We start from the raw sequence: 20410 nt of genomic DNA, 5'->3' as shown, positions 1-20410 counted from the left end.
ACCAATATTCACCTTGGAATTATACTTTTTTAATTTTAATTTTAATTCTACTATAGTTAACATACAATGTTTTATCAGTTTCAGGTGTACAATGTAGTGATTCACTAATTCTGTATGTTACTTAGTGCTCATCACTGTAAGTATACTCTTAATCTGCTTCCCTATATCACCCCTTTGCCCACCCATCTCCCCACTGGTGACCATCTGTTTGTTTTCTATAGTTAAGAGTGTGCTTTTTGGGTTGTCCCCCCCTTTTTTTCCCCTTTGTTTTGTTTCTTAAATTGTACATATGAGTGAAATCATATGGTGTTTGTTTTTCTCTGACTGACTTATTTTGCTTAGTATACTACTCTAGGGGTCATTTTCATTTCATATTGTTGCAAATGGCAAGATTTCATTCTTTTTTATGGCTGAACCTTGGAACAATCCTTGTTCAGCAGTTGCAACCATTAGTTGGCTTCAGATACAAATCTGGCAAAAATCGTGGCACCTGCCTGTCTCAGTCCATAGAGTGCAAGATTCTTGACCCTGGGGTTGTGAATCTGAGACCCATGTTGGGTGTAGGGAATACTTAAATAAATAACTTTAAAAATTCATTGAAAAACAAACAGACAGGTTTGGCAAAAACTGATGAAATCATTCTGTGAGAATAAATTGGCCATATGGAGTTTATGATAAGGAGTATTATATAAAGTCAGTCCTCCCTTCTCCAAGGCTTTGCCTTCTGGAGTTTCACTTATCCAGGTCAGCTGCTATCTGGAAAAAGTCTTCCTTCTGATGCACCATCAGGAGGCCAATAGTCCCCTAATACTACATCACAAATGCCTAGACATTCACCCCACCTCACATCATCACAAGAAGGGAGAATATAAAAGAGGACATCAACTACCTGCATTGTGACCTCAGTCTGTACTTTAACATTGATAAAGATCTTTTGTTTTTTTAAGATTTTATTTATTTATTTGACACAGAGAGAGACAGAGAGAAAGGGAACAGGGGGGAGTGGGAGTGGGAGAAGCAGGCTTCCCTCGGAGCAGGCGGACCATGATCTCAGGACTCTGGGATCATGACCCGAGCTGAAGGCAGACACCTTCGAGACGCCTTAATGACTGAGCGACCCAGGTGCCCCACACATTGATGAAGTTCTTCCCCTGCACCCCCATCTCTTAACTCAGGCAGAAGACCCTTTGGGCAAAGCATCCCCTAATGGGAGCCCAAAATGCCCTCTCAAGCAATGAGGACTGCCCTGAGCCCTCAAGACCCGGCTGGTGATTGACCCCAAGATAATGATCAACCTGACCTTTACTGTGCACCTGCCTGTACCCGCCCACCACCATCCCACATCTTCTGTATAGAAACCTAGAAGTGTTCTGGACACTTTGGAGACAGGCTTTGAGACGCACTAGTCTGTTGTCTTCCCGCTGTTGACCTTACTGAAATAAACTCCTTTCATGTTTGACCACCACTCATCTCTCTGCCTTTGGACTTTGTCAGCAACAAGTGGCCAAACTTGGTGTGTTTGGGACCCTGAGAGCCAGGTGCTCTTGTACCCCTGCACCCTGACTACAAACACAGCGCAAGATGTTTTGAGAGAAGGACCACACTATGTAACTTTTATACTATTTTATTACTTGCACTTGTTTTCAATCTCAGACTGTGCCTATTTAAACTCTCTTGGGGCGCCTGGGTGGCTCAGTGGGTTAAAGCCTCTGCCTTCGGCTCGGGTCATGATCCTAGGGTCCTAGGATCGAGCCCTTCATCAGGCTCTCTGCTCGGCGGGGAGCCTGCTTCCTCCTCTCTCTGACTGCCTCTCTGCCTACTTGTAATCTCTGTCTGTCAAATAAATAAATAAAATCTTTTAAAAAAAATTAAACTCTCTCAGGTATGCATTTATAGAAAAAAATCTTAGGTTTGTGGGATTTTTTGTTTTTTTGTTTTGTTTTGTTTTGATTTTTAGGGGAGGGCAGAGGGAGAGGAAGAGAAGCTGAGTTCCCGCTGAACAAGGAGTCTAAAACAGCTCAGTCCCATGACCCTGAGATCATGACCTGAGCTGAAATCAAGATTCAGATGCTTAACTAACTGAGCCACCCAGGCATACCAAAACATAGTTTCATATAGGGTTCAGTACTACCCCAGGTTTCAGGCATCTACTGTGGATCATGGAACCTATGTTCCACAGATGGAGGAGAGCTACTAAATTTTATTGTGAATTGGGTGGTATATGTCCATTTATAATAAATTTATATGAACACACACACACACACTCACACCCCTTTTTCCCTTGGAGAACCAGTTGTCAAACATTCACCAGCACACTCCTACTCATAAGCAACTCCAGAACTGAGCTCTTGATCTTCCATCCCGAACTAGCTGCCACTGTAGGCATCTTCATTTCAATTAATGGCAAAACTTCATCTTTCCAGTTGCTCTGGCCAAAACCTTAGAAAGTCATCCATGACTCTTCTCTTTCTCTCACACCCTACCTCCAACTATCAGGAAATCCTTTTGCGTCTCCTTTCAAACCTGACTACTTTGCACCACCTCTACTGCCATCTCTTTCTTCTAAGCCAATCAGTTATTGCACTAGCCTCTTGACTGGTCTCCTTGCTTCAACGGTGCAGTCAGAGCGATTCTGTTAAAATATGAATTAGAAATGCCACTCCTCTGCTTAAAACTTTTTTTTTCTTTTCACATTTAAAAAAAAAAGACTTTATTTATTTGAGAGAGAGAGTGAGGAACTGTGTGTGCGCACGCACCTGCACACAGGCGAGAAAGAAAGCGGGGGTGTGAGGCAGAGGGAGAGTGACAAGCAGACTCTAAGCTGCCCACAGAGCTCCACGCTGGGCTCCATCCTGCTGATGAGGGAGCGAAGGCAAGCTGAGATGCTTGGGGGGCTCAGTTGTTAAGTGTCTGCCTTGGGCTCAGGTCATGATCCCAGGGTCCTGGGATTGATCCCGCATAGGGCTTCCTGCTGAGCAGGAAGCCTGCTTCTCCCTCTCCCACTCCCCCTGCTTGTGTTCCCTCTCTCACTGTGTCTCTCTCTGTCAAATAAATAACTAAAATCTTAAAAAAAAAAAAAAAAACCCACAAACTGACACTCTGTAATCCCCCTCAATCCCAAGGGGGGGGCTATACGTGACATTCCTCAGGCACTGCTTGCTGCCCTAAAGCTAAGGGAAGGAAAAACAAATGGTTAAATAGAGATCACAGTCCAGTAAACCAAGAGTCTCCCTCAGTTACAAATGTTTTAGTGACTTACAAGAGTAAAAGCATTGTTACCAATAACCTAACTTCCAGAAGGAAACTCTCAACTATCTTCATATTAATGCTTTACTAGAGGGAAAAATCACCTTAACTTGACAATGACAAGGCGTCTAGTATCTTGTAGATCCTCCTTAGCATACAAAAATCTTTTGAAAAACTCCCTTTTCCCTATGTCTCCCAATACAATCAGTCACCCCTTCGAACCTTGGGGCAGCAGCTCTTCCTGCCCACGGGTCCTGTCCCAGTGCTTTAATAAAACCAACTTTTTGCACCAAAGATGTCTCAAGAATTCTTTCTTGGCCATCGGCTCCGGACCTCACCAACATTCAGAAACTACATCACTACCACCTTGAAATCATAACCCGTGTCCCATGCTCAACGGACTGAGCCACCCAGGCACCCCACCTGCTTACAACTCTTCAGTGGCTCAACATCTCAGCTTCCAAGCCAATGTCTTTACAATGGTTTGTGTGGCCCTACAGTATCAGCCTGCTCCCCTCCCATTACCTCTCTAGTGTCATCTCCTGCTACTGTTCCCCTCACCCGCTCCACTCCAGCCACAATGGCCTCTTTGCTGTTCTCCAAACACACCTTCACACTCCTGCCGTGGGGCCTGTGGACTTGCTGTTTCCTCTGTCTGGAATGTTGCTCTTCTACTAGTTCTCCCCATTGTTTACTCTCTTTCTTCAGTCTTTGCTCAAATAACACTTTCTCAGTGAGGCGGCCTGATAATTTGAATTAAAGTTGCAAAATCCTTCCCACCCCCACCCCCCATTCACCACCACATTCTCTATCCTCCCCAGTTATCACCATCTAATGAACTATATGTTTCATATTATACATTTTAGTTATTATTCGTTTTCCCCCTATAATAATGTAAGTTCAAGAACTATTATCCTTTTTTTTTTTTTTTTTTTTGTCTCTCCTATTAACTGCTATATTCCTAGCCCTTAAAATGTGTTCTGTTGGGGCACCTGGGTGGCTCAGTCAGTTAAGCGTCTGCCTTCAGCTCAGGCCCTGGATTGCAGGGTCCTGGGATCGAGCCCCACATCTGGCTCCCTGCTCAGTGGGGAGCCTGCTTCTCCCTTTCCCTCTGCTGCTCCCTCTGCTTACACTCTCTCTCTCTCTCTGTCAAATAAATAAATACAATCTTTAAAAAAATGTATTTTGTGGATAGCAGGTGATTAATAATTTGAGGAATGAACAAAACATTAATGAAAATATTCTAAATACCTATATAAAGCTTCTTTGAGCTTATTATGGGGAAGAGGAGTACAGGATATCCAGGAGTGAGTCCCTTACCCTTTCAGGCACTCAGCTAACTGCGTGGGTCTCACACTTAATAGACCACTTAGAAATAGCTGTGCTCTTTCAGAAACACAAAAAATTCATAGTGGACTGAAAATAAAATCACAAAATATACACTGATGGCTAAAATCAATAGCATCTCATTTCAGATTCTAGCAAGACAAGTAATGAAAGTCACCAGAAGGTTTAAGAAAAATGAACATTTACTGAGTAGCTAGTGTATGCCAGGGGGACAATGATGATTCTGATATGATCCAGCCTGCCCCAAAAGCTGATGGGAAAGATGGCCATGAAAACAGACAACTACACAATATTATCACCACTCCACCAGGAGGAAAATGTACTAACTACAGAGGCATAAGAGAAAAGTATAGTACCAGAGGAGGGTGATATCTGAGCTGGGTTCTCAACAGGGAGGAGGATATGCCCCAGAAGAGAAATTTAAGTGAGAAACATTACATCACTATTTTTTTTCCCTACTTAGTAGAAATGCCTACCTATCTGGATTTTTACAGGAAAAAGCTTGGCTAAGCTTGCAAATCTCTTAAGTTGTATAGAGCAGAATTTGAGAACTCATGGTTATTGGGACATCCAGGGACAGGCTGAGTGAAAGGGACAGATGGCAGGAAGAGAGATCAACATCTTCATTGGGCAGAGTAAAGCAGGAGCCACTTAATATCATAGAAGCATCATAGGCCTGAGGCTCCCACGGTGAAGGTGGGGGAGGGAGTGGGAATGGCAGGAGCACTTGATTTCTGTCTTGGCACTTGCCGGGAGCACCTCTTCTTCTTTTCCTCCTCTACTTTTTTTTTTTTTAAGGATTTTATTTATTTTTTGATAGAAGACATAGCGAGAGAGGGAACATAAGCAGGGGGAGTGGGAGTGGGGGAAGCAGGCTTCCCGCTAAGCAGGGAGCCTGATGTGGAGCTCATGATCTGAGCGGAAGGCAGATGCTTAACGACTGAGCCACCCAGGCGCCCCTCCTCCTCTCCTTGATAATGTTGTGTGCTCCTGAAGACAGAGGCCACCTTGGCAGTTCAGAAAGATTCCATGTTCTGAATTTGAAGGCCTGGATTTGAGTTTCATTAACTATGTGATCTTGTGCCCACCTTCCAAAACTTCTCTCGTCACAGTATAGAGTGAAGTCTGAGCTCCTTGACTTGGCACTTAAGACCCTTCTCCATCTGGACCCTGATGACTGCTCCAATCTCATCTACCCTCTACCCTTCTCATCCCAATTGCCAGGCAGACTCTTATGAAGACTCTGTGCCCCCACAGACACTGCTCTCTCAGGCTGACATTTTGCCCTCCCCTTCCCCAAACTGGAGAATTCTCATTCCTCTCTGAAGACATGATTCTAGTGTTACTACCTACCTCCAGGAAGACTTTCCTGACTGCTAGTTTAGCAACTGCCTCTAGGCCTTAAAAACCCAGAGTTTCCTCTACCTCAGTGTCTAGAATGCTTGTGCTCTTTCCCATTTCTATCCACTCTCCTTGGAACAGCCAGAGGGATCTTTCGACATCATAAGACTCCCTGCCACTCCTGTACTTTATTTATTTGACAGACAGAGATCACAGACAGGCCAAGAGGCAGGCAGAGAGAAAGGGAAGCAGGCTCCCTGATGAGCAGAGAGCCCAATGCGGGGCTCGATTCCAGGACCCTGGGATCACGACCTGAGCTGAAGGCAGAGGCTTTAACCCACTGAGCCACCCAGGCACCCCGACTCCTGTACTTCAAATAACAACATCAATGGGCACTTGGGTGGCTCAGTCAGTTAAATGTTGACTCTTGATTTCAGCTGAGGTCCTGATCTCAGGGTCATGAGATCAAGATCTGCACTGGGCATGGAGCCTGCTTAAGATTCTTTCCCTTTTCCTCTGCCCCTCCCCTTTCCACCTCTAAAAGAAAAAAAAAAAAAGATAAATAACTACAACAACAAACCACCCTCATTTCTTGGCTTAAGACCATAATCTTTATTGTGGCCTACTAGCTACTTTGCGATCTCACCCCTTACCTGCCGCATTACCTTCCCCTCTCACCCTTTGCTCTCTGTGCTCCAGCCAGACTAGTCTTTTTTGCTTCTCAATGCACCATGTTTCTCTCTCCCTCAGGACCTTTGCACTTGCTTCCTTGCTTCAACCTGGCTACTTTTTGCTTATTCTTCAGAGTGCAGATCAAACTTCCTCTGGGAAGCCCTCCTTGCCTGCCTCCCTTTCCCTCACCAAGCTAGTTAAGGTGGTATTTAACACAGTAGTAATTAGAGACCTATTTATGAATTAGTTAATACCTGTCTTCCCCTGGGTAGGGACCATGCTGTCTTGTTCATCACTGCATAAGAGGTGCCTAGAGCAGAACCTGGTACAGACCAGGTGCTCAATAAGTGTTTGTTGAATAACTATAGGAGTGCTTAGCCCTTACAACATTACAACAAATCTCCAGTTTACCTGGTTTCTCATGAAAGAGGACTTCAGCTGCCTCCATTTTGACCTCAAAATTCCCCGGTTGGGCTCTTTTTTCCAGTTTGTCTCTTGGCTCAGATGGAAGACCTTGCAGGCAAAGCATCCCCTGATGGGAACCCAAACCACCCTTTTAAGCAATCAGGACTGCCATGAGCCAGCAAGACCTTGACTATGACTGACTCCAAGACACTGATCAATTTGACTGCTACTGCCTCCCTGCACATAGTCACCCACTTTTGCCCTACATTTTCCATATATAAATCTGGAAGTACTCTTGGCACTTTGGAGATAGTCTTTGAGAAGTTAGTCCACTGTCTTCCAACGTTGGCCTCACTGAAATAAACTCCTTTCTCATTTTACTACCACTCATCTCTCTGCCTTTGATTTTGTCAGTAACAAGTGGCTGAACTTGGTCTTTTGGGACCCCAGGAGCCAAAAGCTCTTGCACCCGTGTGCCCCAGCTGTTCTCTAACAGCAGCCTGTCAGCTCCTGAAGAACCAGCACAGCATTAGCACCCAGCACCATGCTTGGCACTTTATGGGGCTTAGTAAGGGTTTTCTGAATGTGGGAGACACTGTGATGTGCCACCCAGATTCCCCATCAGTGAAGACCTGAGATATCAGCTGCTGGGAGTGTGGTCAGTGGAAAGCCTTTAATGATCGGCCCCTCCAAGGACAGGGTCACCTTGGCTCCCCTCAGGCCCCTTCCCAGATGGCCCCACATCCAAAGACTGGTGAGGCAGGGATATAAAGCCCTGGCCTGGCCATTTTAGCTAATCTGGGGACTACCCTGATGGGCCGTTCTAGCTCCAGAGTCTCCAGAGACTCCATGGGGTCACCCAAGACTGTCCTTGGGCCTGCAAGGAGCTCTGGACTTGTGCTCACTCCTCTTCCCTCCCTCCCTTCCACAGGTGTTGATTCCACAGGTGTTCCCTTATAAATTCTTGCACTGTAACCTCCATTCAGAATCTGCTTCCCCCAAACCCCACCTGCAACAGGCCCTCTGTCTTTTCTCCCCTTTCTCTGGGCCATCTCTTTCAGGGAATGTACATTCATTCACCTAAAGTTTGTAGGCACCCTTCAGCTGACAAAGCATTCTGACGTGATGTGGACCAGGAGCAAATGGTCAAGAAATGATTCTTGAGACATTTTTGGTGCAAAAAGATGCTTTTACTAAGCACAGGGTCAGGACCCATGGACAGAAAGAACTGCACTGGGGTTGGGAGGAGTGACTGATGATACCCTTTTTAGTTAGTGGGTTTTAGGGATGGACTAAGTCTCTAAGGAATTTGGAAGTAAAGCTTCCAGGACTTTGAGGGGGTCAGGTGCTGCTAAAATAAGGTTATTTACTACTGCCTAGTAAAACATCAGTCATGGACCCTTCGGATGTCTATCATTGGGCCACATGCTCAGGAGGTAATTGCAAATATATCTTGAGGAGTGTTTACAGCTATCAAGGAAAGTGACATTAATAAAAGCAAAGCTATAACGGTAAAGCAATAAAGGAAGTCCTTGAGAGAGATGTAGGAGTGTTACAATCCGTAAGCCTCAGGAATTCTGCCCGCCGCAGCAAAGTCTGGCCTTTGATTCTTTTTCTTCCGTCAGTTTCACCTCCATTTTTCTGTTACTCCCATTCTACATCGTCTAGGGGCGTCAGGAAGGGGTACTAGCCAGCCTCCACTGAACACAGGGAGAAGCTGAAGCCCATTGAAGTCGCATGACCAGCTTAAGGTCGGTCACTGAGCTCATTAAAAGCTGAGCTCTCAGATCTAGTTTTTCACCTCCCTTTCCCTACCGAGTCGCTGCATCCTGGAACGAGAAGCCTCACGGTCACTGATCAGAATGGTCTCAGCGGTCAGAATCCCCAAACCATGTTTCTGGGGCCCGGGAAGCGGCGCGCAGTCCGACGCTCCCCCGGTGCTGGTGGGGAGACTGAGGTCCAGAGCCCAGTGCTCCAGCGCCAGCGAGGCAGAAGGCGAGGGGACGCGCCCAGCCTTCCCAGCCGCCCGGCGCCGGAGCCGCCTCCGCCCGCCCCCCACGCTGGGTCCCTCCGCCTCGATTTTGCCCTCGCTGCGCCGCCAGCTCGGGAGCCAGTCATGGTGGTTGCACTGGTGGCGGCGTGGCTGCTCCTGTCGGCCGCGGCCTGCGCGCAGCAGGAGCAGGATTTCTACGACTTTAAGGCGGTCAACATCCGGGGCAAGTTGGTGTCGCTGGAGAAGTACCGCGGCTCGGTGAGTGTCCGCCCGCGGCAGCCTCGGCCCCTCCCGGGCAGGGCCTGGTGCTCGAGCCCCGCGACCCAGGACCCTGCGGGTGTGGCTCCGAGGAGGCTCCGCAGCTCTGCCCTGGCTCCCACCACCCCAGACATTCCCCGCGGGGTGCAGCGCCCCCAGATCCTGCTCTGGGTCTGTCCCGCGACGACGTGGCACGGCCCCGGCACGCAGTGAAACCCGAAACTCTCCCAGCGGACGAAGATTTCCCTCCCAGCGAGCGACTTTGGGCTTTGGAGTTGGACTTCTCCCAGAGGCTGATCGCCTCGGCCCAGCCTTTGTCATGCACGGGTCGGAAAGTAACCCCAGCATCCTGCCGCCTTTGTCTCTCCCACCCCCAGTTTCCGCGTCTGCAGCTGGGATTGTTGCTGCTCTTGAATCTAATGAGAGCACTGTGAAAATGAATGTGCAGTGTAGCGGGGGTTATCTGTTCAGATGCACGGGGACCTTGCCGGATCTCCCTTTAGAGGGGACATGGGGCCAGCAGAGGAAAGGTTATTTGCACAGGGTCACACAGCGCTGGAAAGCACAGAGCCTGGAGGAGAATCACCCACCCATTTGTGGACTTCTCTAGGCAAACTCCTAAGATGGCAGCTGGGGCTGGGCTCCAAGTCACCCAGGCTAACTGCTATCTCCTTAGCTCAGAGAGGACTCAAAGAGAAATGTGCCTGGGTGAGTCTTGGAAACAAAGGTGAGTTTTGGCAAGACCAAGAACATTCCAGGCAAATAACTGTTCATACCAAGGCTCAGAAGCAAACAGCAAGAAGGATGGAGGATGGGTGGGTGGGCTTCAAGGGTTCTGCTTGCAGGAGTATAAAGCTTGAGGCTTAGTGGTAGAAGATGAGGCTGAAGGGAGTAGGGAGGGCCCCGAGAGGGGCCTTGAACACTATATTCAGAGGCCTAGATTTTGCACTGGGTGTAATGAAGAGTGCTCAAAGTCCATTTCCCAAGATGGACCTGAGACAAAAAAAAAAAAAGAAGGAAAGAAAAGAAAGAGATGAACCTAGGTAGGGCCTTGTTGTGGGAAAGGTCAGGAGTTGGTAATGGACACATAGGGACAGCATCCAGATTTGGAAGGACTGCACAAAAATGGCTATCAGCATTTTTCTCCTGGGAGAAAGTCTTTAGTGAAGAATGCACTTTCTAAACCTTAAAATGCCCAGTTATGCTGGGAATCCTGGGGGCAATATTCCTTGTCCTGATTGTTCCCCAAGGTGTTGTGAATTTCAAATGAGATGATAGTGTGGAAGTGATATGGGAAACAAAGGCAGAAGAAAAAATTAAGTTTCCTTACTGTCTACAGCCCATTGACAAGTCTTTGAAACAGGTAGAGTGATGTTCTTCTAGGAGCTCAGCTACCTCGATGCTGACACTTTGCTAAGGGCAAGAGGCAATCTTAGCCTGACCCCCCAGGATCCTGTGTGTCTACTTTAACATACAAAAATTCCTTTGGAAACTTCCTTTGTCTCTACCCTCTAAGATATATGTTAGCAATCATCCTCCAAGCAAATGACCTACTGATATACATATGGAGGATCTCAGGACTGAGTTTTTTACTAAACAGTAATAAATGACCTTTTCCCAACAATGGCTAGCCCCCTCAAGATCCTGGAAACCTTGTTTCCAAAATACCTTGGAGGCTTGTGCTGTCCCTAACCCCATCTCAACCTGAAAGTATATAATCAGCCACTGCTCATGACCCCAGTGCAGCTCATTCTGCCCATGGGTCCTATCCTCGTGCTTGAATTAAAGCACCTTTTTGCACCAGACTTCTCAAGAATTCTTTCTTGGCTGTCAGCTCTGAAACTCAACATTTTCCTACATCAGAGGAACCTGGTAGAGTGCTCTGTACCTGTGTTTGGTGGGCCCCAGCAGGAAACTCATCCAGGACTGAGGACAAAAAGCCAGTAAGAGTAGGGCCCATTCCCAGTCAGGTCTCACCTTCCTTCTAGTGCAGGTTGACAGAAAGCTCCAGATTTAGCACTTGACCAGCTCTGCTATTCATTCATTCATTATTATTGAGCACCTACTGTATGCTAAGTACTAGGCCGGTGCTCGGGATACAGTGATGAACAAAACAGACAAGTTTCCACTTTAATAGAGCTTATATGAAATGGAAAAGAGAGAGACCATAAACAGAAACAGAGAAGTGAACAAGGTAATTCCTAGTACAGTGGTACTAAATGCTAAGACATAAATAGAACAAAGTCTATTTATTTTTAGAATTAATAAGGCACTCAGAATGCGAGGAACAGAAATCTTGGAGAAAATGACCCAGAGAAGTGATCCCAGAATTCTGAGTGTTTTAATACTCTAGGTCATTGGTAAATCCTAAAAACCATGGGAGTGAGAAGCCAAGAAATCAATCCAAAAGTAATTGAAACAAAAAAACAAACAATCAGAACAAAATCACATACCTACCAAGAGATAAAGTAAGAATTTGAACCCAGGCAGTCCAGGTCCAAAGCCCAAGCCTGTAACTGCAAGGTTTAAAGGGAAACCAGGAATAGTCATTCCAGGGAAGCTGTAAAGGATCTGTGAATTAACCCAAGCTGGGTCTACTACTTGGACGATAGGGGTCATTCATTTACCTGTAAATAATTACTGACTCATTATGTGTATCTTAATAGTCTTTTTTTAAAAAATTGGAAAAGGTTTCCTGGCTCCCAGTACCTGCGTGGCACTGGGTCTAACCCTGGAGACAAAGCCATGAACAAGAGCGTATGGTTTGTGCTCTCAGGCTAACTGGGAAGGCTGTCATTTAGACCAGTGTTGAGTATGGATGAATAGGTGACCACCTGGGAAAGCACTTGTCTCGGGTGTGAGCTTATGTACCTGTGGGCCTGAGTGTAGCATGTGTGCAAATGGTTTGTTTACTTCTGTGTGCACACCTGAGTCTGTATGTTTGGCTAGACATATAATGTAAATTAGCTATGTGTATTTGGGTATGTCTGCCCATCCGTGTTTGGGTTACTTTAAGGATAAGCTTTTTGGTTTCAGGAATGGAACTAGAAGCCGAATTTCCCTCCTTCCAAAAGAGTGGGCAGATGCACAAATGTAGGTTAAAAATAAGCAACCTTTAATGTTCTCATTGCCCAGGTATCCAGCAGAGAAGAAAGAGGAAGACCGCTAACTAGGGAAGGGAGTTAAGGGTCCTAGTTTCTCACCACCACAGGCAGAATATGACATGCTGACACCAGTGAGGGAGGTTGTACTAATGGCCTGTGGCTCCATAGGATGGGTCCTTCCTTATCTGGTGGAGGCAGGGTAGAAGAGTTATAACTCAACAGTTCTCATCATCCAGCCAAGTAGTTGTCAACTCCTCTAGGAGACATACAGCAATGTTTGGAGACATTTTTGACTGCCAAAACTAGACATCTGGTGGGTAGAAGCCAGGGGTGCTGCTAATCTTCCTACAATGAATAGGATAGCCCCTGCATAATAAAGAAATATCTAGTTCAAAATGTCCCTAGTACTGAGGTGAGAAACTCTGCATGGCCTGAGCAGTTTGTGCCTGTGCATGCCCAGTGCCAGACTGCCCCTGGGAGGTGGCCCTCTTTACGGAGACAGCTAGTATAATCCCTGCTCTTCTAGAAAAGCGGCCAAAGAGATAGGGCCAGGCGGCCCAGACACAGGGTAAGATTTAGCAATTCTTTTTTTATTTTATTTTATTTTATTTATTTGAGAGAGAGAGAGCACAGAGGAAGAAGCAGAGTCCCTGCTTAGCAGAGAACCCGATGTGGGGCTCAATCCCAGGACCCCGGGATCATGACCTAAACTAAAGGCAGATGCTTAACCCACTGAGCCACCCAGGTGCCCCAGTTTTAAGAATTCTTTAACAATGTATAACTAGAAGCTAAAAACAGCACTGGTGCCAAAATTCTAACTGCAGTATTATAACTGAGTTCTACCAGCCAGCTTTTTATTTATCACCTAGAGGTGATAAATAAATGCATTTATTATAAGGTGATAATAAATCTAAGGATTAGTTAAGTTAGACTCAAGAAAGTGATATTTGTGTGCTGGAGAGAGAGGGGCAAAATGGGACAGATTACCGTGGGGTCCTTTTATGAAGAAAACCCATGTCTGTCTATATACCCCTGCACGTGACTGTCTGTGTGCACACTAACTTATTCATTCCGCACACACTTCCTGCTTTCTTTTCCATGTGTTAAGCCCAGGAGTGAAGCAGGCGTAGCCTTCAGTGGGTTCACAGTGAGTTTATTACAAGGGAGACCATGTAAATTGATGAGTGCCGGTTGACTGAGCCAGAAATTGAACCCAGATCTGCCTTTCCACTCCTCCACATTACCTCCTGATGGGAGCTCACCAGCGTGTGTGCCTCTCTCTGTAAATGTGTTGTGTGTGTTTGTGGGCACATGTGATGTGCTCTGATATATTCTGTATCTTGGGGCATACGCATCCCCATTTATGGATAGTGTATTCTCATCCTCATGAGTGTTCATGTATGTGAGTGCACACATATCTGTGTGTTTGATTTCATTTGTGCCTGCATGATGTGTTCTTCTATCTGTGCGAGGACTGCATATTTACATATGTGTACGTTGTGTCTTTGTATTTATGAGAAAGCATTAATTATTGGGGGGCTCACTGTGTGGGCGTTTTAGGTCATGTACAAGTGCATGACTCGTCACTGGGTTGTGTATGTGTCTGGGTTTTGTTTTTGGCGCCCAGGTGTCCCTGGTGGTGAATGTGGCTAGCGAGTGCGGCTTCACGGACCAGCACTACCGAGCCTTGCAGCAGCTGCAGCGGGACCTGGGGCCCCACCACTTCAATGTGCTTGCCTTCCCCTGCAACCAGTTCGGCCAGCAGGAGCCTGACAGTAACAAGGAGATCGAGAGCTTCGCCCGCCGCACCTACAGTGTTTCTTTCCCCATGTTTAGCAAGGTCGCAGTCACTGGCACTGGTGCCCACCCTGCCTTCAAGTACCTGATCCGTGAGTCCTGATCCTTTCCCTCATCTTCCTGTCACGGCTGAGGTCACGGCTCCCTGGGCAGCAGAAGCCACTGGAGGGCTGGGTGACCTGGGGCCCCTTCCAGACCCCTGCATGTAGGTTCGTGGTCTGTTCCAGCACTAATCTTTGAGGGTGGGCTCAGAGGTATTCCTACCTGAGAATTTCTCTAACCCCACCTCACCCCGCTGCCTTGAGGTTCTCCCTTACTCTTGCAGACTTCTCTGGGATCCTGTTTTCATACGCGGGGGTTCTTAAAAGGAGACTGGGCCCTCAGATTTAGTCAACATGAATTAGTCGAGGTTATGGACTTAGGTTAGAGAAACCAAGGCACAGACAAGGGATGCCACATGCCTGGAGAAGGCTGACCAAGATGGCTGACAGGTATCTCCTTTCCTGAGTTAGGGGCAAAATTTGTAGACCATGGCAGGGAAACCTTTGGAGCCAAAAATACCAGATCTTAATATTTCAGAAATAGATCCCTTCTGCATCCCCAGGAGCCTCAGAACCACAGGACGGGGTCATGGGCCAAGCTTGTCATTGTGGTCCTGTTTCCTCCCTTGGGCCTTTCTCTTTCTTTTGGGGGCTCCATTTTTGCGTTCTATTCCATGCTTCTGATTGCCTTCCTATCCCTCACCACCATGCCCCATTTACTTGGAAGAGTAAATGAAAAACAACAGTGTAGCCAACAAAAGATCCCTTACTGAGGCAGATCTGAATTTTGCTCTATGGGTCAATCCTAATATTTGCTTTTTTTCCCCTTGTGTGTTTTTATTAGTTCCTTTCCAGTTCCCATAGTTATAGATCAAACCCAACACTGCTTTAGAAGCAACTGGGGAGCTCTTAAAAGTGGTTTAGACTGATACCTACTGAAACAGGGCCCAAGAATCTGTTGCTTTTAGCCCACGCCACCCCCCCCACCATACCACCACCACCACCATGATTCAGATGCAACCAGTCCACAGACTAACATCTGGAAACTATTAAGATTTCATTAGAGAATAGAGTGTAGACTATTCAGTAGTTTGAGATCATTACGAAAGGAGGATCTGATACTGCTTTATCAAGCACTTCACAAAATCCTAAAGCAATAGTTCTCAACCTTGGAGCCATACTGACATTTCCTGGAGAACTTTTAAGTAATACTGATGGCTAAATCTTAACACCAGAGATTCCAATTTAAGTAGTCTGGGGTGTGGACTGGGCATCAGGATTTAATTTGATTTGATTTTAAAAATTTTATTTACTTGAAAGAGAGAGTAAGAGAGTGAGAGAGAGAGAGAGAGCACATGCATGGGCAGGGAGGAGGGGCAGAGAGAGAGGGAGAAGCAGACACCCCGCTGAGCAGGGAGCCCAATGCGGGGCTCGATTCCAGGACCCCAAGATCATGACCTGAGCTGAAGGCAGACACTTAATGAACTGAGCCACCCAGGTGCCCCATGAGCATCAGGATATTTAAAAGTTCTTCAGTTAATTCTAACTAATAGAACCACTGCTTCAAGGGAAGGATGGACACTGGTAGTGGAATTCCAGGAGAGGGGACACAGGGAAGCACACTTTGCTCTCCTTCTTCCTTTTTCTCTAGAGACTTCTGGGAAGGAGCCCACCTGGAACTTCTGGAAGTACCTAGTGGCCCCAGATGGAAAGGTAGTCGGGGCTTGGGACCCAACTGTGTCGGTGGAGGAGATCAGGCCCCAGATCACGGCACTCGTGAGGAAGCTCATCCTGAAGAAGCGAGAAGACTTATAACCACTTTCTCTCCTCTCCCCCATCCTCCCACCCCTGCCATCCTCCACCTTGAATGGGTGACCAAAGCAAATTCAGTGGTGCTCAGTGGTGCTTAGAGGGAGGACTATGGACTCTCCTTCCTTCATTTTTAACCCACCTACCCTATCACATCTATGGGGGGAAATTTCTAGTATTTGGGTTACTTGAATCTTAGAACAACCTATAGGAACTCTTGGGCAATAAGAGCTCTTGACCAGTGAATCACCAGCCAACAAGAACCTCTAGCCCATGAAAATATGTGACAAATAGAAGTATATCAAGCAATAATCTGCCTATTAAGAACTCTGTAAAATGGGACCAATTCCTACCTCACAGGGCTGTTGTGAGGATGAGGATGAAAGATCTATGAAAGTGCCTAGGGCAGTGCCAGTTCACTAGGAGGCATTCAATAATTTTTTTTTGCATATAAACTGTAAAATAATTTGTAATCAATAAAAACTTTTGCCCAGCAGGAATTTCCAGCCATTGAGAATCCAGGGCCAAGGATTTATTTGTTACTATAATTGATTTCCTCTGTATTATTTTTTTAAATCACAAAGTAATACAAATAGATTGTAAAATAATACAGGATGATATAAAATAAAAATGAAGATATCCCCCTTATTTTCTATATCTCACTCCCTGGAGGCAAATAAATACTGTCAGCAATTTGGTACAAAGACTTCCTAATTTTTTTTATCAAGCCAATCATTATTGCCCAATAAGAATTCACAGACCAAAACTACACTATAATAACAAATAGGCAAAGGATATGAATAAATAATTCACGGAATAATGTAGATGGATAATAAGGATATGAGAAGATACTCAGCCTCATTAAAGTTGGAAAGATTGTTTTAAATGATAATACCCATAGTTGGTAAGGATGTGGGGAAATGCCATTTATAGTAACTGTTGGGGGGACGATGAACTGGCACAAGTTTTTAGATGGTGATTTGGCGGTATCTTACATCATTTTTCGTCCTAGAAGTCTCCCAAACTGTGCAAATATATATGTACAATAATATGTATGTACATTGTTCATAATAGTGAAAACTGGAGGGACACCTTTTGTGGCTCAGTAGGTTAAGCATCTGACTCTTGATCTCATGGTTGTGAGTTCAAGCCCTGTGTTAGGCTCTATGCTAGGTATGGAGCCTCCTTATACAAAGAAATGAAAAACAAGACAAGTATCCAATAGTGAAAATTGGATGCAACCCTGTATCCATCAATATGGCCTGACAATGAATTATGGTACAAATCCAAATGGTACACTAATACAGTTATTAAAATGAATGAATTAGGGGCACCTGTCTGGCTCTGTCAGTAGACCATGCAACTCTTGGTCTCAGGGTTGATTTTGAGCCCCATATTGGGTGTAGAGATTACTTAAAAATAAAATATTTCAAAAAATATAATTTATTCATCTTATTTTAATTTTTTTGTTTTTTTAAAGAATGTTATACCTAATGTGGGGCTTGAACTCAACCCTGAGACCAAGAGTCACACACTCTACTGACTGAGCCAGCCAGGTGCCCCAAAGTGAATGAAGTAGATTTCTATATGCTACCATAGAAAAAGTTGTCCAAAAGTGATAAAAGGGCAACTTGTAAAATAGAATGAATACATGCGCACACACAAAACTCTAGTATGGGGTGCCTGGCTGCTCAGTCTGTAGAGCATGTGACTCTTGATCTTGGGATTGTAAGTTTGAACCCCATGTGGGGTGTAGAGATTACTTAAAAATAAAATCTTTTTAAAAAATCCAGTATAAAGAAGTATAATTTTTTAAAGATTTTATTTATTTATTTGAGAGAGAGAGAATGAGTGAGAGAGAGAGCATGGAGTGGGGGAGGTCAGAGGGAGAAGCAGACTCCCGGCTGAGAAGGGAGCCCCATGTGGGATTTGATCCTGGGATTCCAGGATCATGACCCAAGCTGAAGGCAGTTGCTTAACCAACTGAGCCATCTAGGTACCCCAAGAAGTATGATATTTTTATCAAAATTTTTCTGTATTAAGTGAGAGAGAGAGGAATATAGACCAATCTATTTCTTTCTTTCTTTTTTTTTTTTTTTTTTTGAAGATTCTGTTTATTCGAGAGAGGGAGCATGCGGAGGAGGAGCAGAGGGGCAGGCAGACTCCCCAACCCCTGAGCGTGGAGCCCAGCACTGGGGTGATGCAGGCCTCAATCTCAGGACCCTGAGATTAGGATCTGAGCCAAAGTCAGATGCTTAACCAACTGAGCCACCCAGGTCCCCCTAGACGAAACTATTAATGGTGGTTGTCAATGAAGTAGTCAGGGGAAAGAGGGGATAACAGGAGACCTTCACAGTCTTTGTTAAGTATTTCTATAATGGTTGAATTTTGTATGTAAAATATGTGTTTTACTCTTTATAGAAATATAAAAAGAGGCAGCTAAAAACTGAAGTAATGGTCAAAGTCACTCATTGATAATTCATTAACCATAAGAATTTCATGTCCACTTCTCCCAAGGTCACTTTTCTAGAAGGCAGACTCAGATGTAAGTCCTGGCTGTGCCCCTGACTCACAGACTGAGCAAATTGTTTCCTCTCTGCTGTCTTCCATTTTCCCACTGGACAATGAAAAGGTTGAACTGTGCTTATAGTTTTTGCAGTGTCCCTTAGGGGTCCCCCTCAAAAGCTACCCAGAGTAAATGAAGGCTCTCTGTGAGCCGACCACAGGCCCCACGATGGTAGTCTCCAGCCTGCCCTTACACAACCTGCTCCAAATTCCAGCTCTGCATATGCTATGCATACACACACACACACACACACACACACACACACTGAAATGCAGCAATCATAGAAATGTTCGTGATGGACACCTCAGAACCACATTCTCAGTGGACATCTCTGACCTGTCCTGCTGGACCTCTCAGCCACATCTGACATTGCTGACTGCACTCTTCTCCCTGACACATTCTCTTCCCTTTCATGCCACTATCTTTCCTGATTTTATGCTTTTCTCCTTGAGGGCTCCTTCCTTTTCAGATCTGTTGATGTCTCTTCCTCCTGCCCACTCCTTCCCAGTTGCTCTTCCTTGGAGTACCAGGCTGGTCCTTCTTCTCACTCCATGTACTCTTCTTCAGCCATCTCATTTTTCCTCATAGTTTGACCACCATCAATGCCCTATTTTTTAAAAGATTTTATTAATGGGGCACCCGGGTGACTCAGTCGTTAAGCGTCTGCCTTCGGTTCAGGTCATGATCCCAGGGTCCTGGGATGGAGCCCCTCATCAGAATCCTTGCTTCTCCCTCTCCCACTCCCTCTGCTATGTTCCCTCTCTCACTCTGTCTCTGTCAAATAAGTAAATAAAATCTTAGTTAAAATTAAAAAAATACAAAAAATATTTTATTTGTGTATTTAGAGCTAGTGAGGGGAGGGGCAGAGGGAAAGGGAGAGAGAATCTCTAGCAGACTCCAGGCTGAGCAGAGAGCCCATGATGGAGCTCAGTCCCTTAACCGTGAGATCATGACTTGAGCCAAAATCAAGAGTCAGGCACTTAACCAACCGAACCACTGAGGCGCCCCACCATGTATGTCCTACTGACACCCAAATCTCTACCTTGTATTTACACTGGACTCCTATTCACCTGCCTAGTGGGCATGTCTACAGACATTGCAGTTCAACGCTTCTAGAACTTAACTCATCACCACTCCCTGAACACCTATCTCCCTTCCACTCAGCCTTCACAAATTCCCAGAGCCTTTCCTTTCACATACCACTCACTTACTACACTATTATTATTTAACCGACTGGTTTTCCCTCTCTCCTTAGCCCAGCACCTGACCTTCAGGATATATATACTTTAACTATAAAGTAAGCATTCTGAGCACCAGCTCCCTGCTGTTCCTGACTAGGACCTATCTAGAAACCAAAGACGAGCAGTTTCCCCAGAAATTTAGAGTCTAGCTGAGGATTTCACAGTCCCAAGTAGGCCTTCATTCCTATGCTTTTTCAGCATTCTGCTGCTCCCATTGTCCCCTCTAATGTGCAAGAGTTCCCTAGGGAAAAAAAATTTCACTTTAAACCCTTATCAACTGTTACCTTAGTCATTAGCTAACCAGTATCTGCTAACAACTTAGTTTTAAATTAATCCTTGGTAATTAGCTAACACTTGATTACCTAATATCTGGTTTTCTACTAGCACTTTAGTTATTTTCTAACACTTTATTTATAAGCAATGTATTTTATTTATCAGGTTTTATCTTAGCACTTAGTAGTTTAGCTTTCTGCCAAGCCTTAATTATTAATCAATATTTTGGTTGTCTGCTTAAATCCTATACTGATCCCTTAGCTATCTGCTATTAGTTTAAGAGTAAATTAGCAATCCAGAGACCACCAGGTAGGAGT

General features: G+C 45.4%; 1 protein-coding gene across 1 annotated transcript; it reads left to right on the top strand.

The window, feature by feature from the left end:
• The first annotated feature begins 8815 nt into the window (after window positions 1-8815).
• Window positions 8816-16717, top strand: GPX7 (glutathione peroxidase 7). Its single transcript, XM_047728037.1, has 3 exons — window positions 8816-9262; window positions 13994-14255; window positions 15856-16717. Exons 1-3 carry the CDS (start codon window positions 8903-8905, stop codon window positions 16017-16019), a joined length of 786 nt encoding a protein of 261 aa, XP_047583993.1. The 5' UTR covers window positions 8816-8902; the 3' UTR covers window positions 16020-16717.
• Window positions 16718-20410: the final 3693 nt, after the last annotated feature.

Source organism: Lutra lutra, chromosome 4 (assembly GCF_902655055.1).
Source record: "Lutra lutra chromosome 4, mLutLut1.2, whole genome shotgun sequence".
NCBI lineage: Eukaryota > Metazoa > Chordata > Mammalia > Carnivora > Mustelidae > Lutra > Lutra lutra.
Note: the sequence above shows the minus strand (reverse complement) of the source record. Positions and strands in the feature narration are given on the sequence as shown.

Bases quoted from the DNA above. Each gene is read 5' to 3' on its own strand.
- GPX7 (XM_047728037.1), top strand. From the start codon at position 8,903: ATGTTTCTGGGGCCCGGGAAGCGGCGCGCAGTCCGACGCTCCCCCGGT. The intron at 9,263-13,993 runs GTGAGTGTCCGC...TTTGGCGCCCAG, and splicing joins TGGAGAAGTACCGCGGCTCG to GTGTCCCTGGTGGTGAATGT. The intron at 14,256-15,855 runs GTGAGTCCTGAT...CTTTTTCTCTAG, and splicing joins TGCCTTCAAGTACCTGATCC to AGACTTCTGGGAAGGAGCCC.